At 38.8% G+C, this 27,689-nt stretch overlaps 2 protein-coding genes across 3 annotated transcripts in view; both read right to left on the bottom strand.

Annotated features, from left to right (window-relative positions):
• Positions 1-3,822: 3,822 nt before the first annotated feature.
• Positions 3,823-15,339, bottom strand: LOC145239149 (carbohydrate sulfotransferase 1-like). Its single transcript, XM_080102431.1, has 7 exons — positions 14,907-15,339; positions 14,602-14,775; positions 14,250-14,505; positions 7,800-7,917; positions 7,657-7,737; positions 6,552-6,733; positions 3,823-5,648 (listed from the first exon to the last, which is right to left on the bottom strand). Exons 1-7 carry the CDS (start codon positions 15,310-15,312, stop codon positions 5,342-5,344), a joined length of 1,524 nt encoding a protein of 507 aa, XP_079958557.1. The 5' UTR covers positions 15,313-15,339; the 3' UTR covers positions 3,823-5,341.
• Positions 15,340-23,890: 8,551 nt separating this feature from the next.
• LOC145238411 (carbohydrate sulfotransferase 1-like) overlaps positions 23,891-27,689 on the bottom strand; it is a 7,833-nt gene continuing 4,034 nt past the window's right edge. For both annotated transcript variants that reach the window (XM_080101558.1, XM_080101557.1), the window contains exons 4-7: positions 26,734-26,848; positions 26,593-26,673; positions 25,122-25,300; positions 23,891-25,027 (exon numbers count right to left, since the gene is read on the bottom strand). In XM_080101558.1, the coding sequence (XP_079957684.1) occupies positions 24,715-25,027; positions 25,122-25,300; positions 26,593-26,673; positions 26,734-26,848 (688 nt within the window). In that variant the 3' untranslated portion in view covers positions 23,891-24,714. The remainder of the gene's footprint in view (positions 25,028-25,121; positions 25,301-26,592; positions 26,674-26,733; positions 26,849-27,689) is intronic.

Below are 27,689 nucleotides of genomic sequence, written 5' to 3'. Positions count from 1 at the left end.
CCCCCTAAAAGTAACTTTTGGGCCTCGTGGCCCCCTTCAAGCAAACATTTAGGACCTGTGACCCCTTAAAAATGTGAATAGCAATCTCGTGTTGAAATTCGGTATTAATTTCGACTTTAAACAGGTCAAATAGAGTAAACAAGAATCCTTAATTGTGAACCTCAATATAGACAAATAGTATGTGAAATAGTCGATTATATTAGGGAATAAAGTTAAGAAATGGCCTTTCGTGGGTGTTTCTGGTGAATCTACACCTGTGACCCCCTGGAAAACGGCTTGTGCCCCCCCCTGGGGGGCATGGGCCCTGGTTGAGAACCACTGGTTTAAACAATCGTGTTTCGAATATATCGTGTGCGAAAGCTTTATCTTTTTTTGAACTGCGTACTGTATTTACTCTTTAGAGCAAATAATCAAGAGCAAATTTACACTACGACACGACAGTAACAGAGACAAAATGAAATATATACTTACTCTTCTTCGTGTTTCGATGGGTAATATGAAGTGATCTGACAACTTTAAAAGCGCAATAAATCAACTGGAACCACCAATATTACCAAGGGCGATCTTTGGCGTATTTCAGTATGACTCAGCACTAAACAGCACATCCACTCACCCACTGCGTAACCATATTAAATATGTTAAAGAGGTCGTAACGGCAAGGCTTTTGTAAACAACAGCTCAACTGTAAAAAAACTAGCAATCAACACTGCAAAAGCGAAACACTTAAATATATAGTTACGAATAAGAAATGGTTAAAAAATTAGAAAATATAACAATTTCGAATAAGTGAAGCCAATTCCGTCTGACATACATTTCAGAAACTGTAACAAATTCTAGAACTCGTAAATTTTCATTTCTGAAAAACCTTTTACCAAAAGGAAAGAATATTTGCACTTGCTAGTGACGAAACTTGTTACTGATTGACTTCGGGGCCATGTTGTCCTGCAATATTACTTGTGTCAATATTTTACTAAACCTTCTTATGGTCCTGGCGCTAGCTATATTCTCATTGTACTTTTTTCTTTTATAGCAGGGGTGCACAACATTTTTGCTACGACGGCCGCATCGCAGATATCTTATATATATTTATTATAGCCCAGATTCCTAATAAGTTACAAAACATGAAAATGTAATTTCAATATATGTGGTGAATACTTTGTATAAAGACACTTTGTTACCATCATTCGTTCAGAAAGAACTTTTTAGTCCGTTCATTAAACTATCTGTAGCACTATATATAGTGTAGTCATCAAGGAAAAGCTGGTATACGATGAACTTCGTGAGTTGGAGATAAACTTGTGGAAGAAGCCTTGACTGTTTATTCATAGGCCCTAGACCTCATTGACAAAGCAACCTTACTTTTTTCTTAACTCTGTCTTTTGTAACAGTATAGTCGACAATGTGTAAAGTATAGGCAACACATTGAATACGAATATTCTTTTTTTCGTGGCGGAAACAATGTTTTTAATAAAGTTAAAATGTTTTTTTGCACGAAAACCTCACCACAACCAAAATAGCCTTGGCCCACAGCATTTTTACAAAATTTCCCATCTTACCAATGCTCTATGCGTCACCTAACGGTATTAAGCAAACTTTATTTGAAGTGAGTTCTTGTGTTATTGTTTTTCCCGGGGTAATAAAATAGTTCACAATCTGGAGAATACGATAATTATTTTGTACACAGTTATAGATATGTCTCGTCTACTTTGTGCGATATCCAACGCTCCTTTATTGAAAAATAGATTTCAAAATCGCAAAAAAATATTTGAATAATGCCCGCTTAGTTTGTCAAATTGGTAAAGGACACATTGTTTGGTAAAATTTTGCCAAAGCCTCGACACAAGGACAAACAAAAAAGGATAATATACGAGATTACCGGACAAACACAACTTTTCTACATAAATCAATGTAATCTCCTACGGCGTAGGACCTACGCAACTTGTATTGTTATTGTCGTTTAGGTTCAATAATTTGCTGATTTCATCATATATTTAGCACTACCTACTTGCACTAGCCAACGCTATATTAGCTTTAAGTTGTATTCTTTCACGATGAAGTTACATAAACAACTACATAAATTATACTTCCTGGTATGCGTTGACTTTTCAAGTGCAAGAAAGATGGAATTTTTTACTAACAAAACAAACAAATGGTTTTGTGTTATTTTAAGTTTATCACTACGACTGCATGCTAATACCTGACTTAGCTGTTAAACTAAACCATGCTAATCACAGAACAACGTAATAATATCAACGTGTCTGAAATGTTTAGAAATGTCAACGGAAGTCCAAACTACAAATATTTAACGCAGTACGGTATAATGTATATCTGCGGCAACGTGCTTTTATCACACGTTGACTCTTCAATCGAAATATGGGTTTATTGTACAAGCGAAATGTCGTTACGTTTATGTAACTAATTACCGTTGGGGGCGTATCCAGAAATTTTGGAAGTGAATGGACAACATTTACATAAAATTAAATGTTGTCCATCCACTTTCAATTTTTTTTTAAATTCATACCTAATCAAACGAATCAGCCATGCAACCTCTGCTCTACACCAGGGCTTCTCAAACTGTGGGTCGCGACCCCAATTGGGTATAATTTTGGGGTTGCGAAACATTATGCGTTATTATGTCAGTCACAATAAATGGCATACGTGCGTACATTTATTGTTTACACATCATTCTCGTGTAGAGGCTATACTAGGGTTGCCATATTTTATGATACACAATCCCTGACAAAATATATCTCAGTTGCGTTAACCCAGTGGTTCTCAAACTTTTTCGTTATTTTCTCTAAAGTTTAGAGTTTAGAGTCTAAACCAGTGGTTCCCAACCGGGGAGGAATTCCTCCCTAGGGAGGAATTGTGAGAGTTCAGGGGAGGAATTTCATAAAAACTGTAAAAAAATTACATTGGAAATGTTTCAGAATTTCGCATTGAGTTGTAATGTAAAATATATTGATGTTTCAAATTGCTATAATTTTGTAAGTTATATTTGCTTTTTGTCTAATGGGGAGGAATGAATAGTTCGAAAATGGTCAAAGGGAGGAATCTAACAAAAAAGGTTGGGAACCACTGGTCTAAACGGTCTCTTTGCCATTATTTCGAGGGCTTGCGGTCCTTAGGCCTGAATGTGTTTTTCAGAAAAAGGAAAATTGATTGCAGGATTTTAGCTAGTTATGTAAAATTCTGCATAACAATGATCCAAATCTGACATTACAGACAAGACAAACCCATTACCAGTGTGCGCGAACAATTGCATTTTTTTGCCAGTGGAGATGGTCGATTCTCAATTTCACTTTGATTTAAACTTATTTAGTTGCACAAACTGACGCTAAATTAGAACATAGAGAATTACTTCCAGCTTTTTGCGGTCCCCGCAAAATTACCTCACGGAGCCCTAAAGGACCGCGTACCCCAGTTTGAGAACCGTTGGGTTAGCCTTTTTTGCGATCCAATTACTTCTGTTGCGGAATAAATTTATAACAATCGGAAGTCACAGCGACACGAGAAAACGTTAGATACGATACTCTGATCCTTGTTAATTAACTTTCTGCGTAGGCTTCATGTGTAGTTAAGTTTATTAGGCTAAGCTCACTACTCTCACTATCCTTGTAACAATAAGCACATACAGTGTTTTTTAAGGTGTTTTTTTCCAAATTTCTCCAGCGGTTTCCCAAAATTATTTTTCCCAAAAAACAAAATATTTTTTGGTATTTAAATGAAACACTTGCGGTCTCTTAAAACTACTTAGCGGTCACCCAGACCAAACCGTAAAAAAAACCTGAGCACACACACATATATCACGGGTCGCCAACCTTTGCCACTCTAAAAACTATTCGGATCAATTTCAAATTGTCACAGAAAAAAAACACTGGGAGCCGCCTTTTTAAATTTGAAATAAAATGCCACTGTAAAAACGTTTTTATATCTCACGACATTCGACTTTTGGTTGTTAGTTAATTCCTTGCATATTAGGTACACAGATAAAGCAAATGAAACTTCCCACGTTCCCACGCAGCATCGAACGATGTGTTTTCTTGAGACGCGGATTTTTATTTCTGTATTTAACGCGCACACACACTGCAAAACGAAACAGTAACCTTGTGCGTTAATCTGCGCGCCGCCAGTTTAGCTCATTACGTTTCATGGTTTAGACGCGATTGTAGCTAACTACTAGAAATTTTCTTCGTTGGTACATTAATTTCATAGTATATGTATATTTTTTTCTTAAATTCCGGACTTTTAACTACATTTTAACATTTCTCCCTGACGCAGATTTAAACACTAAATTCCCTGACATGTCAGGGAAAATCCTGACGTATGGCAATTGGCAACCCTAGATACCAGGGATACACGAGTTTGTGCGGCAGTGAACATGTTTATTGGAATATATGTACTAGCGGTCGTTGCGTAAATAAAAACTTTTTTGCCAAATATTTTGATATTCAAACTGCTCTAAACAAAATTTTTAGAACTTAAAAGACTATTACCAGCCTAGTAGCCATATGCGCCAGACTTTTTTATGCCTAATGTGTGCAAACAATGCGAAAACGCAGATACCACAAGCGTCACAATATAAATTATGACGTCATAAAAGCTAAGCCTGTCAATCTGTGTGTCAAGTTAGAAATTAATCTAGCCAGGCTTTTTAGGCGTTATTAGATGGTATAATATATAAGTATTTCTTTACATAAGTAATTTTAAAACACAAGCAAGCAGGCGGCCGTTGGTGCAATAAAGATCTGTGATGAGGCCGTCATAGCGAAAAGGTTGAGCACCTCTTGGCTATACCCATCAAGGGGCTAGTTTGTAAAAATTGCTTTAATATAAAACCAAGTTTGCAAATAATACTGCACTGTGAGAATATGCAGACATTGCTTATAAGAGGCACTTTGTAATCATAAGCACCCGATAAGCAGAAAATGAGCTCTTTTCGACTAATAATGTCATATAGCCAATAATGTCATATAGCCAGACCGCATTCTTTTAGGGGGCAAACAATTTTTGCGTTATAACGGGTTTTAAACGGGTACCTTACAAGTGCAATTTCAAAATTTGAAAAGAGATTTTTGCATGTCTTAGCAAATGTTTTAAACAGTGTGTATGTAGCAATGAAACAGCACCCTAAATCTAATACAGCAAGCCCTAATAAATCCGCAGACAGGACAGAAAAAAAGTGTAACAGGGAAAAGTATCATCAATTCAGATTAGAATGTTCATCACCAATTTAAAGACTTGCGTCTTGTGTGAGGAGGGTTGTGTGTTACAATATACAAACATCGTTTGTTTGCGTTTCGATTATTAGGACAATACTTGATGCAGTATATTGTGATGGTTAAACCACGAGCCGGAATCTAAAGTCGTGTAATTGAGTTTCGTTGTAAACTGGTTTGTATCCGTACAAGTCCAATACTTTTCTGCAGTTTTTTTGTACTTTGGAGACTATTTTAAAAGGAAGATGCTTCCTCCATGCTTCCATTGTGGATGTAGAGTTACGTTTTGTAGTCCAAGGACTGTGCTGTGCTGGGTTTTGTTGAGTGTTCAGCTTAATCCAGTTTTGAACTTCTTGTTTAAATTCCAGGCCAGCAAATTTATAAATTTCTTTGGTAAACTTAAGCGGATCCATTGCAAGGTCCTCATACCTGAAAAAAAGTATTTCATATAGCATGTTTTGCAAGTAATTACGTCTAAGCGCGATATCGTCAGTAAAAATTTAAAAACATGCATCGTCTGTGTCAAGTGGGATAGTATGGAATGTATTTGTTACCGAACAATGGTTGTCGGTACATTTGTCGTTTCATATGCTGTAACAAACGATTCTTTCCAGACGAAACGAAATTTTGATTTGTTAACCAACTGTACGTCAGACCCAACTGTCGCGGACAACCGCACTTTTTATCAGTAAACATTCATAACCTACCTGATAAAAGTCATTGAACAATGACATACAACCACAGGTAAATATTTTTGATGTCCTGTTGTACAAAGTTGTAAGTTAATATACACCCACATGCCTGAAACCCTACTTAGATACGAAAAACCAATTTAGTATTTGCTTTTTAAACCAATTTAGTAAGGAGGGCACATAAAACTACTAGAAAATGTGCGACGTTGGTGCTTTATTCTCTGCAAAACGCTTTCATCAAACAGGATGACCAAACTTTTTTCACAGCGAAAAACAAAAAAAACAGAGTTCAGAATGACGAGGGTCGCCTAGTTTCCTAGTTTACAAGCCCTTCTGCAGCGATTCATAAACTGTGGTCCACAAAGAAATTTCGGTAGCACCGCCAAAGAGTTGTATTTCTATCATCTTCTCGAAGTCAAATGTGCGCATGTTCAGTTGTAAAATTGGGTAATATATACTAAATTGAGTCTCCTCCACAAAGCAATAGCCCATTATTTATTCACCAGTAACTAAACAGGACCACTAAAAATTAAAACAATGTGCTGCCCTAACGTAAGCTCTCGTTAAACTAATTTAGGGATGCAGTAACAGGTAATACCCAGATTAGCACACCTTTCACGTACCACAACTTGTCACTCACCGGATTCGATAATATCGACCCTGGAGCCATTGTGTGTCAGTTGTGTTGGCAAAACCAGCGATTCCGTTGCGCGATTGACTTCCACATGTCAGCATTGAGTTGTGGTTCACATCCAATAGTTTTTTATCCAGTTTTATTCGAGAGCTTACGATGCCTCGTGGATCGCGGACCAGGTGAATAAACTGAAATACATCAAGACAATTATAACGTTTTCTTAAATTGCACCACTATGAGTATGGCCTCAGATTATTGAAATTTTTTCCCGAACTCGTTTCTTTATTATTTTTAACCTGAACTATACACCATTTTTATTTTGTGACGGACCTTTCTTGCCTTAATTTAGCTGTTTTTTAATATAATTGTTTTATTTCCAAACAGGCATTTTAGATTTGACATAAAGCGTTTCGATAGTTTCGGGACAGGTTTCAAAGAACGAGAGTTCCGAGACATGCAGTTCATTCTTTAACCTTTATGTTCATCCAAAAAAATTCCAGTCTTATTATCATTTACATCAGTTCATGCGTAAAGCAGAGGACCTCCCGCTATGCATTAAACTTCTACAATTGTAAACCAGTATAACACTTCCTTGTAACTTCTGTCTGACTGACCGTACGCACATCTTGGGCTGTAAAGTTAACTACTGGACCGATCAGACTAAAACTACAAACAACAAACAAAGAATACCCTACAAACAACTGTTTCAAATCAGCACATTAGGCCTTGCATTTCTGACTTAGAGGACTGTTGAACCGAAAACAAATATTTCGTTGTTAAGCAGTGAATCCAAGTCAAAAAATCATTCAAGTAAACTTTACAATGCACAAATTTACAAAGCCTGAAACGCCTTAATCCTGTACTGTATTAAGTATAGTCGTCTTTTTTATAATTGTACGTTTTGGACGCCTGTGGGTAAACCGCTGGGTCATCCGAAGTCAAATTTTGCGACGATCGACTTTGAATACCTAACTAACATATGTGTAATTTTGTTCAAGTTTAAAACACTCCTTGACCGAACGCATCAATCAAACCAGCGTTAGACAGGAAAAAATACGGAAAAAAGATAATGTCAAAAAAATTACCGTCAAAATTGTATTTTCCTTTTTACCTTCAGATCATATGTGGGATCCTCCACAATCGACTTGAACGGCATTATGTCACGTAATCGAACTATTTTCGCCACTGCTATCTAAAATACAGAAATAAATTGGTTGATAAAAATATATTCTTTATATTTTAGTTGTAATCTACCTTTTTCCTCCTGCACATGTGATTAGCCCTTGGTAAATGTACTGGACCACATTTGGCGCAATCCTTTTGGCCACCAAATGGACACATTTCTTTGCCGCATAGATTTTTAATCATGTATCTAAAACAAACAGGAGTTATTATTAGTTTGAAATGTGGACCAGAGGTCGAATGACACTCTTAGTTTTGCCATCCACTATGTGCAAAACCCTAGTGCAGGGGTGTCCAACTCAACACACCTCCGTGACATATTTGTTTTTAAACTATACTCGTGTGCCAACGTGGTGCTTTTTCCAACCCATGTCTTTAACGTCTCAACTGTAAAAAATGAAGAATTTAATTAATGGGTTGTGTAACTTTACAACTGATAATCTTTACTGAAGTTAGAAAAAGAGGCCAAGAAGAATCAATAGAAACAAATTTAATTGCGTGACAAATCATAATGTTTACCACCTGAATGTGCAAAAGCTTTTGTGCCCTTTTCAAATGCTCTGCGTTCCACTTTTAGCACGCGCGCTACGTGTTGGACACCCCTGCCCTAGTGCGACCCACATTTTTTGCAGACTCTGATGTGACTGTTGATGTAAGTCAGTGTTTCCCAAAGTATAGTTGCGAAGCAAAGTCCGCCATAAGAAACAAGGTTCGAAATGAGGTGCTAACTAGGAAGGTGGCTTGCCCATATATTGCCGGACGCGTACAAAATTTGGTTAAATATGCAACCTGAACAAGTTTGAAGCACTCTTCTTGACCATGTGTCCCCTGCAAATAGACCCATATTTTTTACACAGCGTCCGATATGACAACGCAACAACAGAAATCCTATAGCCACGTGAAAAACGTAACATAGTAGCAACACAATTGTCTTGGTTTTTCTTCGAATTTCTCGGATTTACGGGAGATATTCTAACTGTTTACAGTACGCGATGAGACGAAAGCAAAAAAACTCCGGCCGTGCCTCTTTCGGCGGACTTTTCGACTTCCGAAGAGCCTTAGCAGGCTCAGCAGCTCCGTTTGTAGCTGGTTGGAAAGGTGATCATGTCTGGTAAACTCGTTAAACAACAGTTCTGGAATTGTTCGGATGAATGATGAAAAAGAGAAATGACGGTTTTTAAAAGATCAATTGTAGCTTTGGCCAAAAGACCAAACGCTATACGCGGTATCATCATCCTCTACGGCTACGCTACGCAAAACTTCACCGGTCAACCTTCTCAAGTAAGACGCATTACTTTGTTCAAAGTGGGGTTTCTGTAGGTTCTTCGTGCAAAGAAAACAAACCCGATGGTTGAACTTGTAAACTCAAATATGAATAAAATCGCAGTTACATCGTCAGCACTTCCTTTTCATCAAAAACTGAATCTTGACCCATAGGTAAGCGGCTTGGGATCTTTAGGCATTTTTATCAAAATGCATCGATGCTCTGAATTCTTGGTTAACGATGTTGTACGAAAACTAAGTAAGGAATAATGCCCATCGAGCTAAAGCTAAACGATTGGCTGCGAGGACCTATATGGTCCCTTCGCCATCCACCAGTTGCTTGCCTATTATATTTTATTTGCATGCAATAACCGCGTACGCAACTGAAAATAAAATGATGATGATGAGGGCTGGAGTTGCCTTGTTTGGCCCAAACAAATATTGATAGAACTTCTTTACAGCGTTAACAAGGGCTAGAGTCTTTTTGTATCAGGCTGTAACTTCGTTGACTATCAGTAAATGTGTTGGGTACATTGACTGTCGACAGCACGCTGCACCATGTAGGGTAACGGTAAAACATCAAGGAGACGATGCTAACATTTAAGGCGTCGTACGTAATCCCGACAAGTAACGTATAGGTTAAAATGCGTGAGCACATCGTTAGATGACAGTACTTGAGAAGAAACTGGTGGTGTCGCTGTCTTGGAAGGGCTTTTTGGACCCCTAGGGGTCAGCGGACCTCCGGTTGAGAACCAATGAATTAGGGTGTACTGCAATTGCATAAAGCACATCGAATTTATTAGATTTTCAATTATTTTCGTGTGATGTCGAAGCTAAAACATCATTTACGAAGTATTGTGTCAAATCGCGTTTTGCCTCGCAATAATCGGCTGATGAAAAGCAAGCAGTTGTAGATTGCGCATCAGTGTGCTGAGCTTTACCTTGTAACCTACTAGATCAGGGGTGGCCAACCGATCAAAGCCTAAGAGCCACATTTTTTTATTGTGATACCACAAAGCCTCGTCCCTTCCTCACACACGGAAACCCGTGCTTAGCCGGATTTATTCTAAATGACACACATCAACATAATAATGACATCAATTGACTTGAACAGACCACGGGCCAGTCATTTTCTACAATGAATGGTTTGCACTTTCTCTCACACAAAACTCTCATTTCAACGAATCCCACAAACAAAAGCATATGAATTAAAATGTCCTTTTTTTCTCATTCTATCAGTAACTTGCGGTGAGATTGATATGCCGAATTTTACAAAAACGTGGCTAAAACTAAATTCGTTGCGACGTCACTAATGCATTCACCACCAACAATCGCTCAATTTAAATCCGAGACAAACTGCCCATAAAATATAACGTTAGTCATAACCCGAAAAACAACGGATTGAAGCATTATTATTTTACTTGAAACACTTTGTTGTAAATATTGCTGTTGCTTTTTGTCTCTTTCGCATTGTACGCAACAATGAGGAGTGGTCAACAATTGAATTTGCCATCATAATCAAGCCATTTGCCACATAAGGTTGCAGTTTTAGGGTAAAGTTTGTGGCCAGCCCATACCTATAATAATTTTTTCAAAAGCAAATTTGTTATAGCTTTACTTTAAATTTAACAATTTTTGTACCCGATCGCTACATACTAACCAAAATATACACAGTGGCCCCAACTTCGACAACGACGTAAGAGCCGCATAAAACCAGGCGAAGAGCCGCATGCGGATCGCGCGCCGCGGGATGGCCACCCAACTAGTAACTAGACCAGTGGTTCTTAACCGGTGGGAAATTTCCCACTAGTAGGTTTTCATGGGGAAATTATGTAAGTCGGGTAACCAAACTCGGGCCCGACGGTCGAATCCGGCTTTGAATTAACCGGTGAAAGTTACTTTACAAAAAAATTTCCGCAACAACATGTAAGATTAATTTCACCAAGGTTTACAAGACACATAGAAATCCAAAGGCCGCGTTTGTTACATCACAGACAAGACTAAAAGTATAAATGACTTTGCTATTTTGCTAATAAAAGCCTTTCCTTGGTTGATTGTGATGCAATAAATGACTAATACAAGCAGAAGAGACTACTTAATATTCCAAAAAGTTTAATCTCTCACAGAAGCACTATTTAAACTAAATGAGATTGCAGTATACCTTTAAGGTCAAGACCAAATCGCTTCACGAGATTATTTCATTTAAAGATTAATTTTTTTTGTTAACGTGGGGCACAAAACATCATTATAAAAATAACAAATGAGAAATTCGAGGTTGGTGGTTGACTTTAGTGGGAAATCACACCAAAAAGGTTAAGAACCACTGAACTAGACGTTTAGATTCAGAATGTAACTTCTTTCTAATCATGGTTGGTACGCGGTGACGATGCGTGGTACGCGACCACAGAAAGTGTGGGAACCACTGACGTAAGATATGGTGTTGGTTGGTTTCCTGTATTATTTAAGGCAGCGGTTTCCAAACTGGGGTCCGCACAGCAGTTCCAGATGGTCCGCAATAGACGACTAATGATTGTGATTCGATGATAAAGCTTTCTCGAGTGTAATGCTTGCTTTATATTAGTCTTTAGTTGTTTTCAACATTATATTTAGTTGTTTTCAACATTATAGCGAATGTTTTCAACATTATAGCTGTACTATTATGCTATACTTGAACAAAAATTATTAAAAAGTTCTTAAAAAATACCGAAAAAAATACCGAAACCGACTGGATGTAGTACAGAACATGAGAGTTGCGCTATCCAAAATCAAACCAAACATTGATGAGTTAATTACAGCAAAACAAATGCACCCAACCCATTAAACGCTTACCGTATTTGATAGTTATGCTATTTCTTTCATTGGTGTGTTTTTTTTTCATTTTTCCTAAAACAATTTTTTATTTTTATAAGGCCGCGAAATTTCAAAATAATTGCAAAGGGTCCACCAGGCAAATTTTTTAGAAAAGTTTAGGAACCCCTGGTTTAAGGGGTTGTATTGACAAACACAAGCAAAATATGATTCAACTGAACATACGCAGTTTTATATAAGGCAACAAGAGACCATTGACATTTCTCAAAACTATACTAAAGAAAGTATTGATGTGCTTGCAATTGGAAATGTTACTGCGTCGTAGGAAGTTATCACAATGCTCGTTTTGGCTTAGAATATTTTGCCATTGCAGGTACATTAACAACTGTTTTGAAATGTTAAATTCTCCATCCTTATCATATATTTGGCCCAGCATTAGTCATTGTTTTTAGTTGTTTCTGCAGGCAAAATCTTATAGGCCCCCGCACATGCAAATTTGTAAATAATGCATTTCAAGAGATAATCCTGAAAAAGTTTGATGTTGTAACGTTAAACAAAGTGATCAATACTGTGCTTAAACAATCATGCAATTTAAAGTACAGACTATTCCTACTAAACTTAGTCATTGTTTGTCCTAATCTATTTATGTAATATTTTAAAGAAAAGAAGAGGTAAATACTGAGACTACATGGATAACAATCGACACATATAAATGGAAAATTTTACAACCTGTCAAATTTCCAATTCGAACATAGTTAAAAAATACCCATTTTAAGTATAAGTGTGGTTAATCGTAGGGCTATAGCAGGGCTACTTAATTAGTTTTGTAAAAGGTAAAGATACAAAAAGTAAATACACCATAGGGCCAATTTGTAAGTAATGCAAATGCAACATGTGGTCGCCTATTTTGGTCATAGGTAATGGGGGAAATCGTGGTCCAAGATTTAACACATTTGTTGAAACGAAGTCCTGTCAGCAAAACACAAGCTTGAATTGGGCACTAAACATAAATTTACTTCTTGCGAGAGTATTGACACAAAGACTGTTACGTCATTTCATGACATAACACGGCATATCTGTCAATGGAACATTTGAATTATGTAACAAGAATTTGGTAACACAAATAACCACTCAAGTCATAAACACTCGGAACCCTCACCCCTTTTACATGAGGTTATGCAGATAAAGCGCATTCGTCAAATCAGCATCTCTAGTTCAGGATAGGCAATCCGTATGGCTATCGTGTGAAATAAATGAGACTCAAGTACTAGCTGGTATTCGTAAAACAATATATTGGATTTATAAAGGCCACATACGGCGCAACAACGACATACAAAATACAGTTTATTACGTCATAGATACAATTATGCGCAAACAATCGCTGTTTTGCTAATAGTATAGTGGAATATTTTGGAACACTATATACGGATCTGTTCATAAGTTTAATGGTGAAAATAACGGCCCAAATAGACGTTAAAAGCGACATGCTTTATTGTTCAAACGTTTCGGCAAATGCTCATGCCATCATCAGTGATATGAAGGCATAAAGAACCGAATAAAGATAGTGGAATAAAGAACCATTTTGTCGTCACAAAGTTGCACCATCTGACCTTTGAAGATTTTGGAAATACTTTAGCCTCCTCGGAATACTCCGAATTGCTAAGTGGACTCGAGTTAACTGTCGCTACATGGCAAAGATCACTAAATTAACACGCAATACAGCGTTTGTGGCCCCCTAAAACATTAATTTTGTGATTCTACTGTATATGTTCGAAGATTTTGAAACTTCGGGATATTAGTGGATAGGATTAGGACCACAGCTACTGTGACCAAACATTTTGGTCATGCACAATTATGTTGTTTTGTACACTTCGTTTTCTTGATTTGGCACCGTCACGCGCATTTCTTTTCTCTTGTGTTATTTGGTTTGTGGCATGTTGTTAGCATTCCCATCGTTTGCCTGTAGGGCTACACGAGTTGCGCTGAATGGCCTGGAACGCGTTGCTTTGCCAATCAGGCACTTACAAAAGCAACTTCTGATATGTAAAAACGCGAAGTGTTGGATGAAGGTCGCCACGTGTTGTTATATTTTAACGTAGTTACTTTTATCGTAGTTGATTTTATGGTTATTATTAAAGTTGCGCTGCCCAAATTTAAACCAGTGCGCGGTATCTTTAGCTTTGGTGGTGAGCCGTTATTGCAGGGTTCGGGCCCAAAATAATTCGGTAACACTACATAATTGTTTTCCAATATTTATCTTGGCATTTCTCTATGTTATTGTTTTGACATTACTAATAACGCTTCTCTTGCCACGCTATCTTGCGACTGCTGTTAACCTGTGGGTGTTTTCATTACGCCAAAAATTTTTACGTATAAGGATATACGTATTGATTACAACTGCCCATTTGTATGTCATGATTGGACGGAAAGTTGCAAAACGTTTTCAAATACCTGAAGCAGAAGTTATCTTGAATGCAGTGCTTCTTAAGGTCGCGATGATGCAAATCCAATGTTTTGTAAAGGGAAGGTATGTCGGGAAAATCGCATTTCAGATTACGTCGAACCACTTCTACTTTGTCGACATGCCGTTTTTGACCAAAATCAAAAAATCCAAGTGGCTCGAAAATGTAGAAAACGTCCGGGTGATGGTTGAAAATCTCGCCAAGAAATGTTGAACCCGAACGGTTTTGTGTCAAAATGATAATGCCTGTGAAAAGCAGCACGTTAGTGTTACAGTCTGGAATACGAAGAATTAATATTACTGTACAGCTGCCTTTGGTTGTCTTGCAAAACCGTTTTGTACCTTTGGTTTGCAATGGCAATTCTTCAATCCGTTCATAATAGTACTGTGCATGTCCCAACCTAAATGCCTTGTTATAGTTAACCATTCGGACCATTGTGGCTATTTTATCCCGATCAACTTTGTATGACGATCCATCTCGATTTGGTAGATAATTTGATCCTGACTGTTTTTTGTCTGAAACACAAAGCGATTACATTTTTTTTAAAGAGCTTCAGGTAGAGTTAGGCTGTACCAGCTGTAATCTAATGACATTGCTTTGGGACTACCGTACTGTTAACACCAACAAAATGTTAGGCTATGTCTACCTTTTGAAGATGCCTGCACACTTTGAACCAAGGCAGCAGTCCTGGGGTGTTCTGTGTTATTTGCTGTTGTGTTCGAAACAAATTTCTCTTTCACATTTCTCGAGCCGTCATTTGCCCCAATGTTGACGATATGTGTCATGGTTGGCGTTTCTTTAAATTGGATGTTCCTATCTGCCACTGATTTTATTCGGACCAATTCCTTTCCAGCGTCAGTTGGTGTTGCATCATCAGCTTTGTTAACTTGGAATGTTGATTTGACGACTGGACGGGATGCTATCTTGTATTTTGATTCAAACTTTGTGAAATAATTCACTTGTGTCATCAGGTACACGACGCAACATGCCAGGATTAACGTAACCCATCGAAACACGGCTGATTGACATGCTAACCGGCATGACACAGCCATATGCACAAAAACTTACAACGATATATGTATAACCTACAACAAAAAAGATCAAAAAACAATTTAATGGTTACAAGAGGATTGATGTCGACTCGGCTATGAACACCAACAACAGCAAAAGTCGTTACTGTCGCGAATAATCATTTTATGTTTCTTTTGTTTTTTATTGCCTATTGATAAATGCGAAGCTTTGCCCTCATATGCTAGGGTTAGATGGCTTCGGGCTGACAGATAAAGTTTTTGTTACTATTCTGTAACTCATCTTAATAATGCTTGTGCTATGAAATTCTGCAGATAACATTCACAAGACCGACTAACCCCTGTCAAAACGTCATTATGCTTCACGGTTTTTGTTCGAGGCAATTAACGAATCGCACAGTTGTTTCGGCGGCATTTCGATTGTACCTTTCGATTTTTCTAAACATTCTAGGCGTTTTTTGATTCCAAAAACTAATCGCATTTATTCAAATCCAATGTTTACAAAAAGGCAACAATACAAAACTGAATTTAAGTGAAACAGTATTGATATTACCCTGAAATTCCACTTTGTAGAAGGATAGATGTGCATGCCAGTCAGTTACATGCAACAAAGCCAAGACTGCCACGCTACCCTTTAAAATTGACACTTATTAGAACAACCAAAACAATGAAAAGTCCGGTTTCTAAAACCGATACCAAAAATAAATTACGCTTTACAGAACACCCGTACTTTAGAATTGTAAAGCAAACATGTCTTTGTACAGTTGACAAAAAGTCGCAAAGATTATGTATGACAACATGTACTGCAGAGGCGAACATGACTGCAAACCTCTCAACTCATCCCGACAACCAACAGCTTTCTCTGTTTCCTGCCAGTTTGATTGCTGCTGTGCTGTCAAATGTTTGCGCACAGTGTGTGTGTGCGCCCTTGTGTGGAGTGCGTGTGTCTTTGTAACATTTCTTGAAACACAGGCGACTGATTCAGCCAAGCCCGCTACAGTTTGGAAAATTTCACGTTCTACGCTGTTAAGGAAACGTTGACTTCCTAAATGGAGTCTTGTTCGGGATAGTTTTAGCGTCAATCGGGTTAAAACTAATGAAAACAGTGCTGCATATTGCCATAATCAATTTGCTAAGAAATTAAATATTTTTCGGCGTTTGCACCGCCAAGAGGCGGCCTGTTTAAAACCTGGTCTAGAAACCGGCCCAAGTATACAACCTCTTCCTGTAATCTTGTGGTTTGTTTAGTGCTAAAAGTTTATTTGATGCTGGCAGATGCAAACGCGAAATACCACGATGCTTTAAAATAGTTACAAATGTTGGTTGAAGCATTTAGTAACTAAGTGAAACTTTTTGTGTATATCCACAAACTATCACCGAAGACAATTTTGGTCTCTTTGGAAATTTGCGTGCAGGGCTTGTGCTTGGAATATGCAAGTGTTGTTATCCAATAATTGCAACACACGTGACTGATTACTTCGTGTCCGCAACGTTGTGGAAATGTGACGTCACGTTTCTCGACGCCATGTTTTGGTGATTGGAGAATCACAGAAAGCAACTCTCATTTTTCGAACTACAAGTGAATGTGATTTAGTAATGATTTTTTATAATATTTTCAAAGAAGCCTTTGTCTTGTAAAGTTTAAAATTATCTTTGATCATATTTTATTTATCGCACAATGTAGACAAATACCGCTCGAAGAGTGTTCAGTATATTTGCAATTTATTTATACTGCGTATAATTTACTGCATTACCGTATGTGCCATTCGTTGTTGTTACCGAAATTATATTTTTTGTTACCTAAACTCAATCCTCAAATCTTTCTACAATTTTAGAACACATTTGATTTTGCAACATAAACGCATATAACTTTCCACATACGTCTGGTAACTGTATGAATATTGTACGTACATTCGAAAAGCAAAATTGGTGAATGCAAGGAATTTAGTATGAAATTTATCCCAAATTTTGTTGTTTATAATAGTAACATCATTAACATGGTTAAGCAGTGAAGAAAACAAATCAGAAGATTAAACAAATAATGTAGGCTCAACCAAAATTGTGTCATATTGTAAACAAGATGTTAAACCTTTATGATGACCGCCACGTGGACAATAACCTTCACGAAAAGAGGAAAATAAAATAAAACACATACTACGGAACCAATATGTGCCCTACTCTGGAAAGCAAAATATAATACAATAAGCTTATGACCGCAGGAAGACGTCACTTTTAAGCAAACCATAAATATTTCATGTGATCTGAAGGAAACTTAACTGCATACAATGGAGTTTCCCTGTTATCTGCCTATAACCTGTTGCTCAAACTTTAACAATAGAGTTTACGAAGCAGGAAGTCACGTTTCAAGTAGACATATTATACCATAGGTCAAAAATTTCCAAAAAATCTAAACAAGTCCAAAAAGTCGATGGCCAAGAGGAAAAAGTATTTTTGTGCGCTTCTCATTGATTTTTAAGCCACCAGCTGCAATTCAACACACGGCAACCTTGCGTAAGGTTTTTTGTTTACTTTTGAATGTTTAAATTTTTCCTTGGCTATAAGTAGTTAAATGTTCTCAATAAGCCAAATCTTTGTGTCAATTTCTACATGGCTTACCATATTACGATCGAACCTAACAATAAGAACGTTTTTTTATGCATCTTATACTGCTATGACTTTTTTCAATTGTCGAACAACATTTTTCTTTTTCTTGTCACCATGAGTAAACCTAGTCTAGACATGGCGCTGCCTGTTTTTGCATTCTGCCGTTCGTGTTAATAAAGCCGCCAAGCGTGGTTAAACTGTTAGCACTGAAATTAAAATACCTGTAAAGCATATAGCACTTGTAGGACGCCCTTCTATTGATTTACTTTCAGTTTAGTCCATAGTTTAGTTCAGTTTAGTTAAGTCTCTAAGTCCAAGCTCGGAGTTCAACATCATACCAGTCGTTTCATGCGTTGAGATAACAGAAGACTTTTTCTCAAACACGGTTCCACTTGAATGCACCCAGCTTCTAGCCAATTCCATAGGGAAAGCGTTGGCAAACTTGGGCCTTTTCGGCATTTTTTTCGTGTTTGTGTAAAGTGTGGGCTTTTCATGTGAATGTTGTTTGTTGGCACACCTACTATGTTATTTCTAAGGTGCTGATTGTGTGTAGAATTTTTGCTACTGAGCCGATATAGGCGAAATAGTGCAAAAAAATCAAAAGTGTAACTGCAGCGCGTACCACCAACTGGGCCTTGGATTCGCTCCTAACGTTTAACGTTGAGCAGCTATTTCCGTGTGTATTTGGGAAACGCAGCTCAATGTTTGAATTGAATCTTGCCTGATAAGGCGGTTAGAAATTTTACGGCGACCGGAACATCGAGTTATAATTTTTATTATGTGACTATACAGTTTAATGCGGTTTGTGACCTAAATTAATTCATGGCTTTTATGTGTGACTTATGGCGTGCTGTAGTGCTTGCAGCGATTGTTTCATCGTCTTGCAACTGTTGATACGTGTACTGTACCTGTTGACCTGTGTCGCAAAATAGTTGGTAAGTTAGTCATTGGCATTTTTGTGCGTTGACATATGTCAATGTGTTTCGTTTTCTTGTTTAGAAAACCGTCTCCGTTTCCGTTCTCATTCCTGTTTCTGTCCGTTCCGTTCCCGACGTTGTGGTTGTTGCCGCTATTGTCGCTGTGGATGATTACACGTGATTCAGGAAGTGTGAAGTGTGTGGGAAAGTTACGTGGATGACTGCCTGACTTCTGTTGCATCTACAGAGGAGCAAATTCAAATGACCAAAGAGATTTAAGATTTGTTGCCACGTGGAGGATACAACTTGACAAAATGGCTCAGTAATGACCAGAAGATCCTATTACAAATTACTGAAAAAGAGAGGTCAAAGGCAGTGCGAAACAAAAGCTTGAGTGATGACGTCACAGAGAGAATGCTTGGTGTCCACTGGAACGTGCACGAAGATACGTTTGGATTTAAGGTCAACCTTCCTGAAACGGCGAAGACTCAAAGAGGAATTCTTTCTGCATTGAGTTCACTGTACGACCTCCTTGGATTCGTTGCACCGTGCACGCTTAGAGCCAAATTACTACTCCAGGGTCTGTACAAACGTGGATTTGGCTGGGATGACTGCATTTTGGAATCGGAAGTAACACAGTGGAGAGAATGGCTTGGGCGTTTACCGAAGCTTTGAGCGATCCTTCAAGCTGGAGACATGTTCCTTCAAAGCTCAATCCGGCGGACGAGGCGTCACGTGGGTTGACGTCAGAGGCGAACGTTTGGCCTCTGGTTGCGCGGTCCGCAGATTTTGTTGGAGTCTGAGGATCACTTGCCTGTAAGTTCCATTGTTTTACTCGACTTACCTGCTGAGTTCAGTCATATAAGCAGGAAGTCTCCATACATATGGTTGTGGAGAAGCAGTCCATTGTTGAGAGGATCATCCATCGGTACTCTTCGTTGCATATAAGATATTTTTACTGACGCGTGTTCGGCGTGACAAGGCTGTGGTGGAGAATCGTGGACCATTATCTGTTGAAGACTTACATGCTGCCGAACTGGAGTTGATCAAATACGTGCAGCGAAAGCATTTTAGCTCTGAGCTTGCTGCATGGAGAAGGGTTCTCTTTCGAAGACCTCTGTAAAACGTCACATGTTCAAACTAAATCCAAATGTTGTCGACTGTGTGGTTCGAGTTGGTGGTCGACTAGAAAAGGCTTTCATTCCGTACGATGCCAAACATCCGATTCTGCTGCCACATGTCATTTCACTGACTTGGTTATTGAGAGACATCATCGTCTTGTCGGACATTCTGGGATGGGCCACACTTGGTCGTCGCTGCGCCAAAGGTTTTGGATACTTAAAGGTGGAGTAGCCGTACGCCGAGTGATTGGGAATTGCCTGCTGTTCTACAGAGGATGGCAGACCTTCATTCAGCGAGATTGCATCCAGACGAGCCCCCGTTTTCACACGTAGGGATGGATTATTTCGGTCCCTTTCCATTTAAGCAGGGACGGAGCATAGTGAAACGGTATGGAGCAGTGTTTACCTGCCTTTCGATTCGAGCTGTCCATATCGAAGTCGCCCACAGCCAATCTACAGACCCGTTCATCGACGCACTTCGTTGTTTCATTGGTCGGCGTGGAAATCCAGCAAATATATATCAAGACTATGGTACGAACTTTGTCGGTGCAGAACGGATAGTGAAAGAATCACTGCAGTCTTGGAACCAAGTACACATTGAGGAGTACCAGAAACAAAGCGGAATTTGTTGGTCGTTCAATCCCCCGACAGCCAGTCATATGGGAGGTGCGTGGGAACGAATGGTGCGCTCCATCCGGCGAATTCTGACGTCTCTGATGACAAAGCAAGTTGTTTCCGACGAAACATTGTCAACGCTTTCTGTTAAGGTTGACTCATGCAATACTCAACTCGCGTCCTCTTGTTCCTGTCACCTTTGAACCCCGCGATGATGAGCCGATCACACCCAATCATCTCTTGCTCATGAGATGCAACTCGAATTTGCCTCCTGGCTTGTTCGACAAAAAGGACTGTTACGTGCGGCGCCGTTGGGCGCAAGTGCAGTACTTGGCGAACCAATTTTGGATCCGCTGGGTTCGCGAATATCTACCGAACATCATTTCCAGGAAGAAGTTGTTCAAAAAGAGGAGAGATCTCCAGATCAACGATATGGTTCTCGTCGTGGATGATTCGCAGCCACGGTTGATGGGTCGCGTTGCGGATACATTTCCCGATAAAACGGGAACTGTACGCTCGGTGCTTGCGCAGACGCGATACAATCGTATCAAACGACCGATTGCAAAACTTTGCTTGATTGTCGCCGATGCTTAATGTGGCGCGCTGTTTTGTTTATTGAATTTCGTTGAACGTTCGATGTTTGTTTGTGTGTGAAATGTATTTACTCGGGTCATACATTTAGGTGGGGGTATGTTACATCTCCACGTTCAGTTACGCATGATTAACTTGTCCCATTATTCCCCTGCTATGACGTTACAATCGCCTTGTGCGTAACAGTAAATTGAAAGGCCTTTGTCTGAATGTTGCAATGATTGGTTCATTTTACTCTACAACGTGGTCGAGTAAGGTGACTTTATTACTGCATTAAGTAAATTCGTTTGTGTTGCGTTTTTAGAGACGAATAAGGCTAAATTAAATATTGTGACGACTGACTAATTAATTTTTAAGTGAAGGCTGATTACCGTGATTGTCGGTGAGTGTTTAATTCGGGTGACACTAAAACGCTGAATGGGCGGGACGGGCGGGATGGGCGGGACGAGCGGAAGATGGGTGGCGGGACGTCGCGGAATCCGCTAAATATCGGGTAAATTGCTGACGGTTAGTGCTATTAGGGTTGGGTTGAGGTTTTATAATAGAAAATCATTAAAAATAATTCCCCCGGATACATTCCGCGACCGAGGGAAACATTCAGGGGCCGAGGGAGAATTCCCGCCCAAGCATTTTTGCTGAATGTCAGGAAACAGCTGAATAAGTTTTAGGCAGGGACATTTTTTTGATTCATATACTATTATAAAACCTTCCCAACCCTAATAGCACTAACCGTCAGCAATTTATCCGATATTTAGCGGTTTCCGCGACGTCCCGCCACCCATCTTCCGCTCGTCCCGCTCATTCAGCGTTTTCGTGTCACCCTTTAATTCGATTTATGACCTAAATTAATTCATGGCTTTTATGTGTGACTTATGGCATGCTGTATTTTCCTATAGTGCAGTGGTTCTTAACCTTTTTATAACGGCCGAACCCCTACGATATTCTTCAGCCTTTGGTCGAACCCCAAAGTTACATCCTAGGTTTTTAACCCATTTTGTTTGGTGGGTCATAATTAGGTTTTGTTCAACATAGTGGCAACAGTTACTGTTAGTCATTTTGTTAAATTCTGACATAATAATACAAGCAACTTGTTTCAGGATTGCTATAATTCCGGCAATTTTTAGTTTTTACCAAAATGAAGCATTGTATTTTTAGCAACTGTACACAAACAAACATGAAAAAGATGAAGTATATGATAAGATTTTGCTGCCAACAAAATTTCGTTGTTTTTCTGCTTACGAGCAACGCGCACAGTGCTCTTTGTTACGTCAAAAAAAGAAAATAAAACCTTAGTGCAGGGGTACACAACCTGGTTGCTAGGACGACCGCATCGCAGATTCTTATTTCACCAACGGCCGCCATTTACCTGCTTTGTTCACGGCCGCACAAACTCCACCCGTACGGCCGCAGGTTGTGACGACTGAAAAAGACCCTCGCCGAACCCCTGATTCGACTTTGCCGAACCCCGGTTAAGAACTACTGCCTTAAGCTGAATATTTCACACAAGCGCTAAAGGTGGTTTGTTAAATGGTCACGTTAACCAAAACAAAAAAATAACATGGAAGACAAAGTTGCTTTTCACTAATTTAGTGCAAATTTATTTCTGGACGTGTTGCTGGTATGATTAGGGTTGCCACACCGTCCTTTTTTCTAAAGTTGTTCATATTTTGATCGAAAATTGAATGTCTTCATTATTACCTTTTTTTGGGCTGGCGTCCTTGTTTCACTGCGCTTACAACACTGTCAAAAATGCATTTATTTTTAACTTACATTTATTTCAAACTTACATTTATTTCAAACATAAAAAGCCTGATTTAAAATACTAAGCAAGACATTATAGTTCACTAAAGTGGCTAGCTAGGAAACGAAGTAGCTAGGAACGCTAAACTTTATGTAAAGTTGTTTGAATACATCGTAAAGTAATTAGCAGCTGCATATTCTGCTTCGTGGTATTTGGCAGCTTGCTTTTTTGCCTGCCAATGTTTTATCTCAAAATTATGCAAATTCCGATAACTAACACGACAATATTTATTTAGTTGTTCTAAATTCACTATCTTTCTTCTGAAATAGGAACTAAATTGCCGACTTTAGGCACTAAACCAAACCAAGTCGAACGCAGCAAAAACGAGTTTTTATCTTCGTATTTAAGCGGTGTTTTAAAACGTCATCGAAAATCCAAATTACAATGTCATTAGGTGCACAATTTGCTGCTCTTCAGTACGTTGAACTTCTGCAACTTTGGTAAGTTATCCACACATTTACTCTCTAGAGTTTACCGTTAAGTGGCGCAAAGAGCATTTGTACATATTTCAAATGTAGCTCTGCCCAGTAATTTAGTTGTAACCACGGAGTCGAACCGGAACTGAACCCGAGAACCGCTTTGAGCGGTTAATTTCATTAAACCCGAACCGCTAATTACAGTTTTCTAAAAACCCGAACCGGAGTTGAACCCCCATATTTTGTTTGGCGTTGGATCCGAACCAGTAAGAAATGCGGTCCGTTTTGTATTTTGTGATTTTTTTCTTCAAAACAGCTGGAGTTGAATAAGTCCAGGTAGACGATGGGTAGAATTAAATTGAAACGAATGAAAATTTGAACCGGTTTAAAAACCGCAAACCGGTTCGGACCGGATAATTTTCCCAAAACGAACCCGAAAAAATACATTTTTAAAAACCTGAATCCGAACCCGAACCCGAAAAAACAAAACGAAGTGAACCCGAACCGAACCTGAACCCATATGAGTATGACAAGCGGTTCGATTCCCTGGTTGTAATACATAGCACAGTACTTTTACGACACAAGAATTGCAACAAAACAAATCTGCAACTTGTGTGACTTTTGGTTTCATGACTGTTCACAAACGTATTTTCTATATTTCTGGAAACACTAAACAGGATTCAGTAGCATAATACTTGATGTTACGAAACAGCTAACAAATCTTGTGTGTAGCTTATAGTGTGTGACAACTTGCAGCGTTGTTAGGCCAGGGGTGCACAACCTAATTCGGCCGTGTACACATACATTAAAAAAATGATAGCGGCCGTGTATTGATTATAAACGTTATACTCCATTTTTGGCGTTTAAGACGTCTAAATACATTTTTTGGGGGAGCTGTGAATGCACATTACCGGGCAGTAGCAAAGAGCTTTGGATTTTTGACTTATTATGTGCCAACAAAGCGAAAAAAGCAGGCAATACGAAACGCAACATTGTGGATGGTGACGTCATAAACAGTTTGGAAATTCAGTTAAATGCAGGGATAAGGCCAGATTTTAACCTGAACTGATATCATGGGATATTCATGTTTACAACTCTAATTAAAAACAAACAACATGGAGACACCGGTGGGCATTGTTGAAATAAGCGCCAGTGATGCGTTTGTCAACAGCAAAAGTTTGTGAGCACAAGTAATTAAAAAAAGAGTTTTGAGTAACAAATAAGATTAAAATTTTGTATTTTTAGCTTCTGGTCTGATCATGTGCACTCGCACTTTCCGATCAACCCCAGAACGCGAGATGATAGTAGCACTCCCTAAAAATATGTTTTACCGCACAATGGTTGAAAAAATAAAAAGACTACTACACTTTATCGAAAAGTCGAACCCCAAAATCGTGTAATTGAGTTTCGTTGTTAACTGGTTTGTATCCGTACAAGTCCAATGCCTTTGCGCAGTTTTTTTGTATCAGGGAAACGGTACTGAACGGAAGATGCTTCCTCCATGCTTCCATTGTGGATGTAGAGTTACGTTTTGTAGTCCAAGGACTGCGATGGGCTGGGTTATGTTGAGTGTTTAGCTTAATCCAGTTTCGAATTTCTTGTTTAAATTCCAGGCCAGCAAACTTGTAAATTTCTTCAGTGTACTTAAAAGGATCCATTGCAAGATCCTCATACCTAAATACAATATGAAATGTTTGCAACGCCTTGACTTGGCAAATACGTGCATAGATTGCGTTCAGCCCTTGAGTGAGAATCATAATGTACTTACCGAATTCGATAATATCGACCCTGGAGCCATTGTGTGTCAGTTGTGTTGGCAAAACTAGCGATACCGTTGCGCAATTGACTTCCACATGTCAGCATTGAGTTGCTTTTCACGTTAAGTCTTCGATCCAGTTTCATTCGAGAGCTTTCGATTCCTCGCGGGTCGCGGACCAAGTGAATGAACTAAATACATTTAATCAATGTAAAGGTATAATTTTATTTTATTCTGATGTCATTAACTTATTAGGTGAAGTGTTTACGTTACCGTAAGTCACGTCCATGAGCCATAAAAAATAGTTTCGGATTGTAAACTAGTTTAAACGGCAAAAATGTTAAAAAATTGCAGCATATTTATTAAAACCTTTGCTCTCCCGAAATTTAGTGCTTTCAACTTGACCAGCAGTGGTTCTTATTTTGAAAACCAATTACGCAAATAAAAAACAAGGCACCGATGAACAGGTTTAAAGCTTTTTACGCAAAAACATTCCCACAATTCGAGTTTGCACCACTCACCACCGTTTCCCAATGATTTAAACATCATTGATTGTATAAAAACATAAGCTTACAAGAACTGTGAAACACAACTAACTTTATCTTACAAGCAGATTTATTTGTCTTACAAACAAACACCACGGACAAGGGGTGTATCAGCTTAAACATGCTGTTATTTGAATATATTGTGTTTAATGGCGATTGTTTGTGCTTTTGTGATCTCGAGAGCAAGGTTGGGCATTTATTTTGCCACAGGGAACACTTTTAGGCTATGTATGGTGACCGGTTATACTTATTAAATTCTAGCTTTAAATTGTTGCCCAAAAAGAAAACTTGCTGTGATACTGGTTAATTGTTTGTGGCGTCATATTGGCTGGACTACATGGAAATGTTTTGTCAAAAAACGAAAAGTATTTGTTTGATTTTTTCACTATGTACACTGGTGTAACAATTTTCACAAAGCTTTCCTGAATTAGAGACAAAAATACAACCAAAATAGTAGGAATGCATGTTCATGGGTCGCAAGAAACCACAAAACATAATTTTGGGAAGTATTTGGGTGGCGTCAATTGACGGTCAAAACAAGGTTGGGAACCACTGCTCTAACCCAGTGGTCGGCAACCGCCGGGCCAAGGCCGGTCCGCAATAAAATTGCATTTTAAAAATTTTAAACGGTCCGCGGTACAAAAAAGGTTGCCGACCCCTGCTCTAACCAGTTTTAGTTGCATCCTATAAGTTTTCTGGTTTTTACCACGTTTATATAATTATGATTTTTATTACCTATCCATATCAGATGTTATGCAGTGTGAATTGGGGGTATAAAGTTTGGATTATCATATGATAACTTTTGTTTTTCCAAAACGGAACTGTTTTACATTATACTAGTAACATTTGGGCGATTTAGATTTATTTTTGTACTTATTGGAAGAACCAAGACCGTGATATGTAACTTTTCTCAATGCCCTGTAATAATTTCCACCTACCTTCAGATCAAATGTGGGATCCTCAGCAATCAACTTAAACGGCCTTATGTCGCGCAATCGGACTATCTTTGCAACCGTGACCTGTAATACAGAGATCTGGTGGAAAACTGTGAAACTCGTAACATTTTATTCTTACTGTACCTTTTTTTTCCTGCACATATGTTTAGCCCGAGGTAGATGTACAGGACCGCAACCAATGCAAGCGGAATTTCCGAAGGGACACATTTCTTTGCCGCATAAATTAGCGATAAGAGTTCTGAAAAAAGCGATAAACAGTTGTTTTCAACTTCTTGTAAACAATGATTTGCGTTTAGTTTTTACTGGGTGCTTTAAAAACCACTCCTTTAGGGCAGTGGTTTCCAACCTTTTTTTGACACGACCCAAATGCTTCCCAAAACTTTTTTTTTGTGGTTTCTCGCGACCCATGGACATGCATTTTGACTATTTCGGTTATACTTTTGTTTCTAAATCAGGAAAGCTTTTCGAAAATTATTACGCCAGTCTGAAAAATTTCAAAATCAAACAAATACTAATCACAGTACGCCAGGCCCATTGAAGGCGCTATACCGAATCAGCCGGTCACCAAGCATTCACCACCATAAGGCAAGGCGTAGGCTAGAAAAATCTAGCCTGCGGTGGGATTCGAACCCACGACAGGAGTCTTTCCGGGACTCGCGCTCTACCAACTGATCTACACAGGCCCAGTGGAGAATCCGCCGAAAGTCGAATCACAAGCACCGTTGCCTGCCTCGTATGCTGCACATGTCAGCTTCGTAGTAGGGGATCGCCAGATTGACCAGTATCAGTTAAGATGAACATAAATTCATAACTGGGATCAGCCCTGAAGCGTCTATGCAGACCAGCGATCACGGCACACTCATATATAAATCACAGTACGCCAGGCCCATTGAAGGCGCTATCCAGATTGACCAGTATCAGTTAAGATGAACATAAATTCATAACTGGGATCAGCCCTGAAGCGTCTATGCAGACCAGCGATCACGGCACACTCATATATAAATCACAGTACTACGAAGCTGACATGTGCAGCATACGAGGCAGGCAACGGTGCTTGTGATTCGACTTTCGGCGGATTC

The sequence above is a fragment of the Phallusia mammillata genome, chromosome 7, assembly GCF_965637545.1.
Source record: "Phallusia mammillata chromosome 7, kaPhaMamm4.hap1.1, whole genome shotgun sequence".
NCBI classification, from domain to species: Eukaryota; Metazoa; Chordata; class Ascidiacea; order Phlebobranchia; family Ascidiidae; genus Phallusia; species Phallusia mammillata.
The sequence above is the reverse complement of the archived record's forward strand: the minus strand, read 5'-3'. Positions and strand labels throughout refer to the sequence as shown.

Coding starts and splice junctions, on each gene's coding strand:
- LOC145239149 (XM_080102431.1), bottom strand. CDS start 15,312: ATGGCTGTGTCATGCCGGTTAGCATGTCAATCAGCCGTGTTTCGATGG. Junction 7,918..14,249: donor CAAGATAACTTCTGCTTCAG/GTATTTGAAAAC, acceptor TGTTTGTTTTAG/ATACATGATTAAAAATCTAT. Junction 7,738..7,799: donor ACATGTGCAGGAGGAAAAAG/GTAGATTACAAC, acceptor TCTGTATTTTAG/ATAGCAGTGGCGAAAATAGT.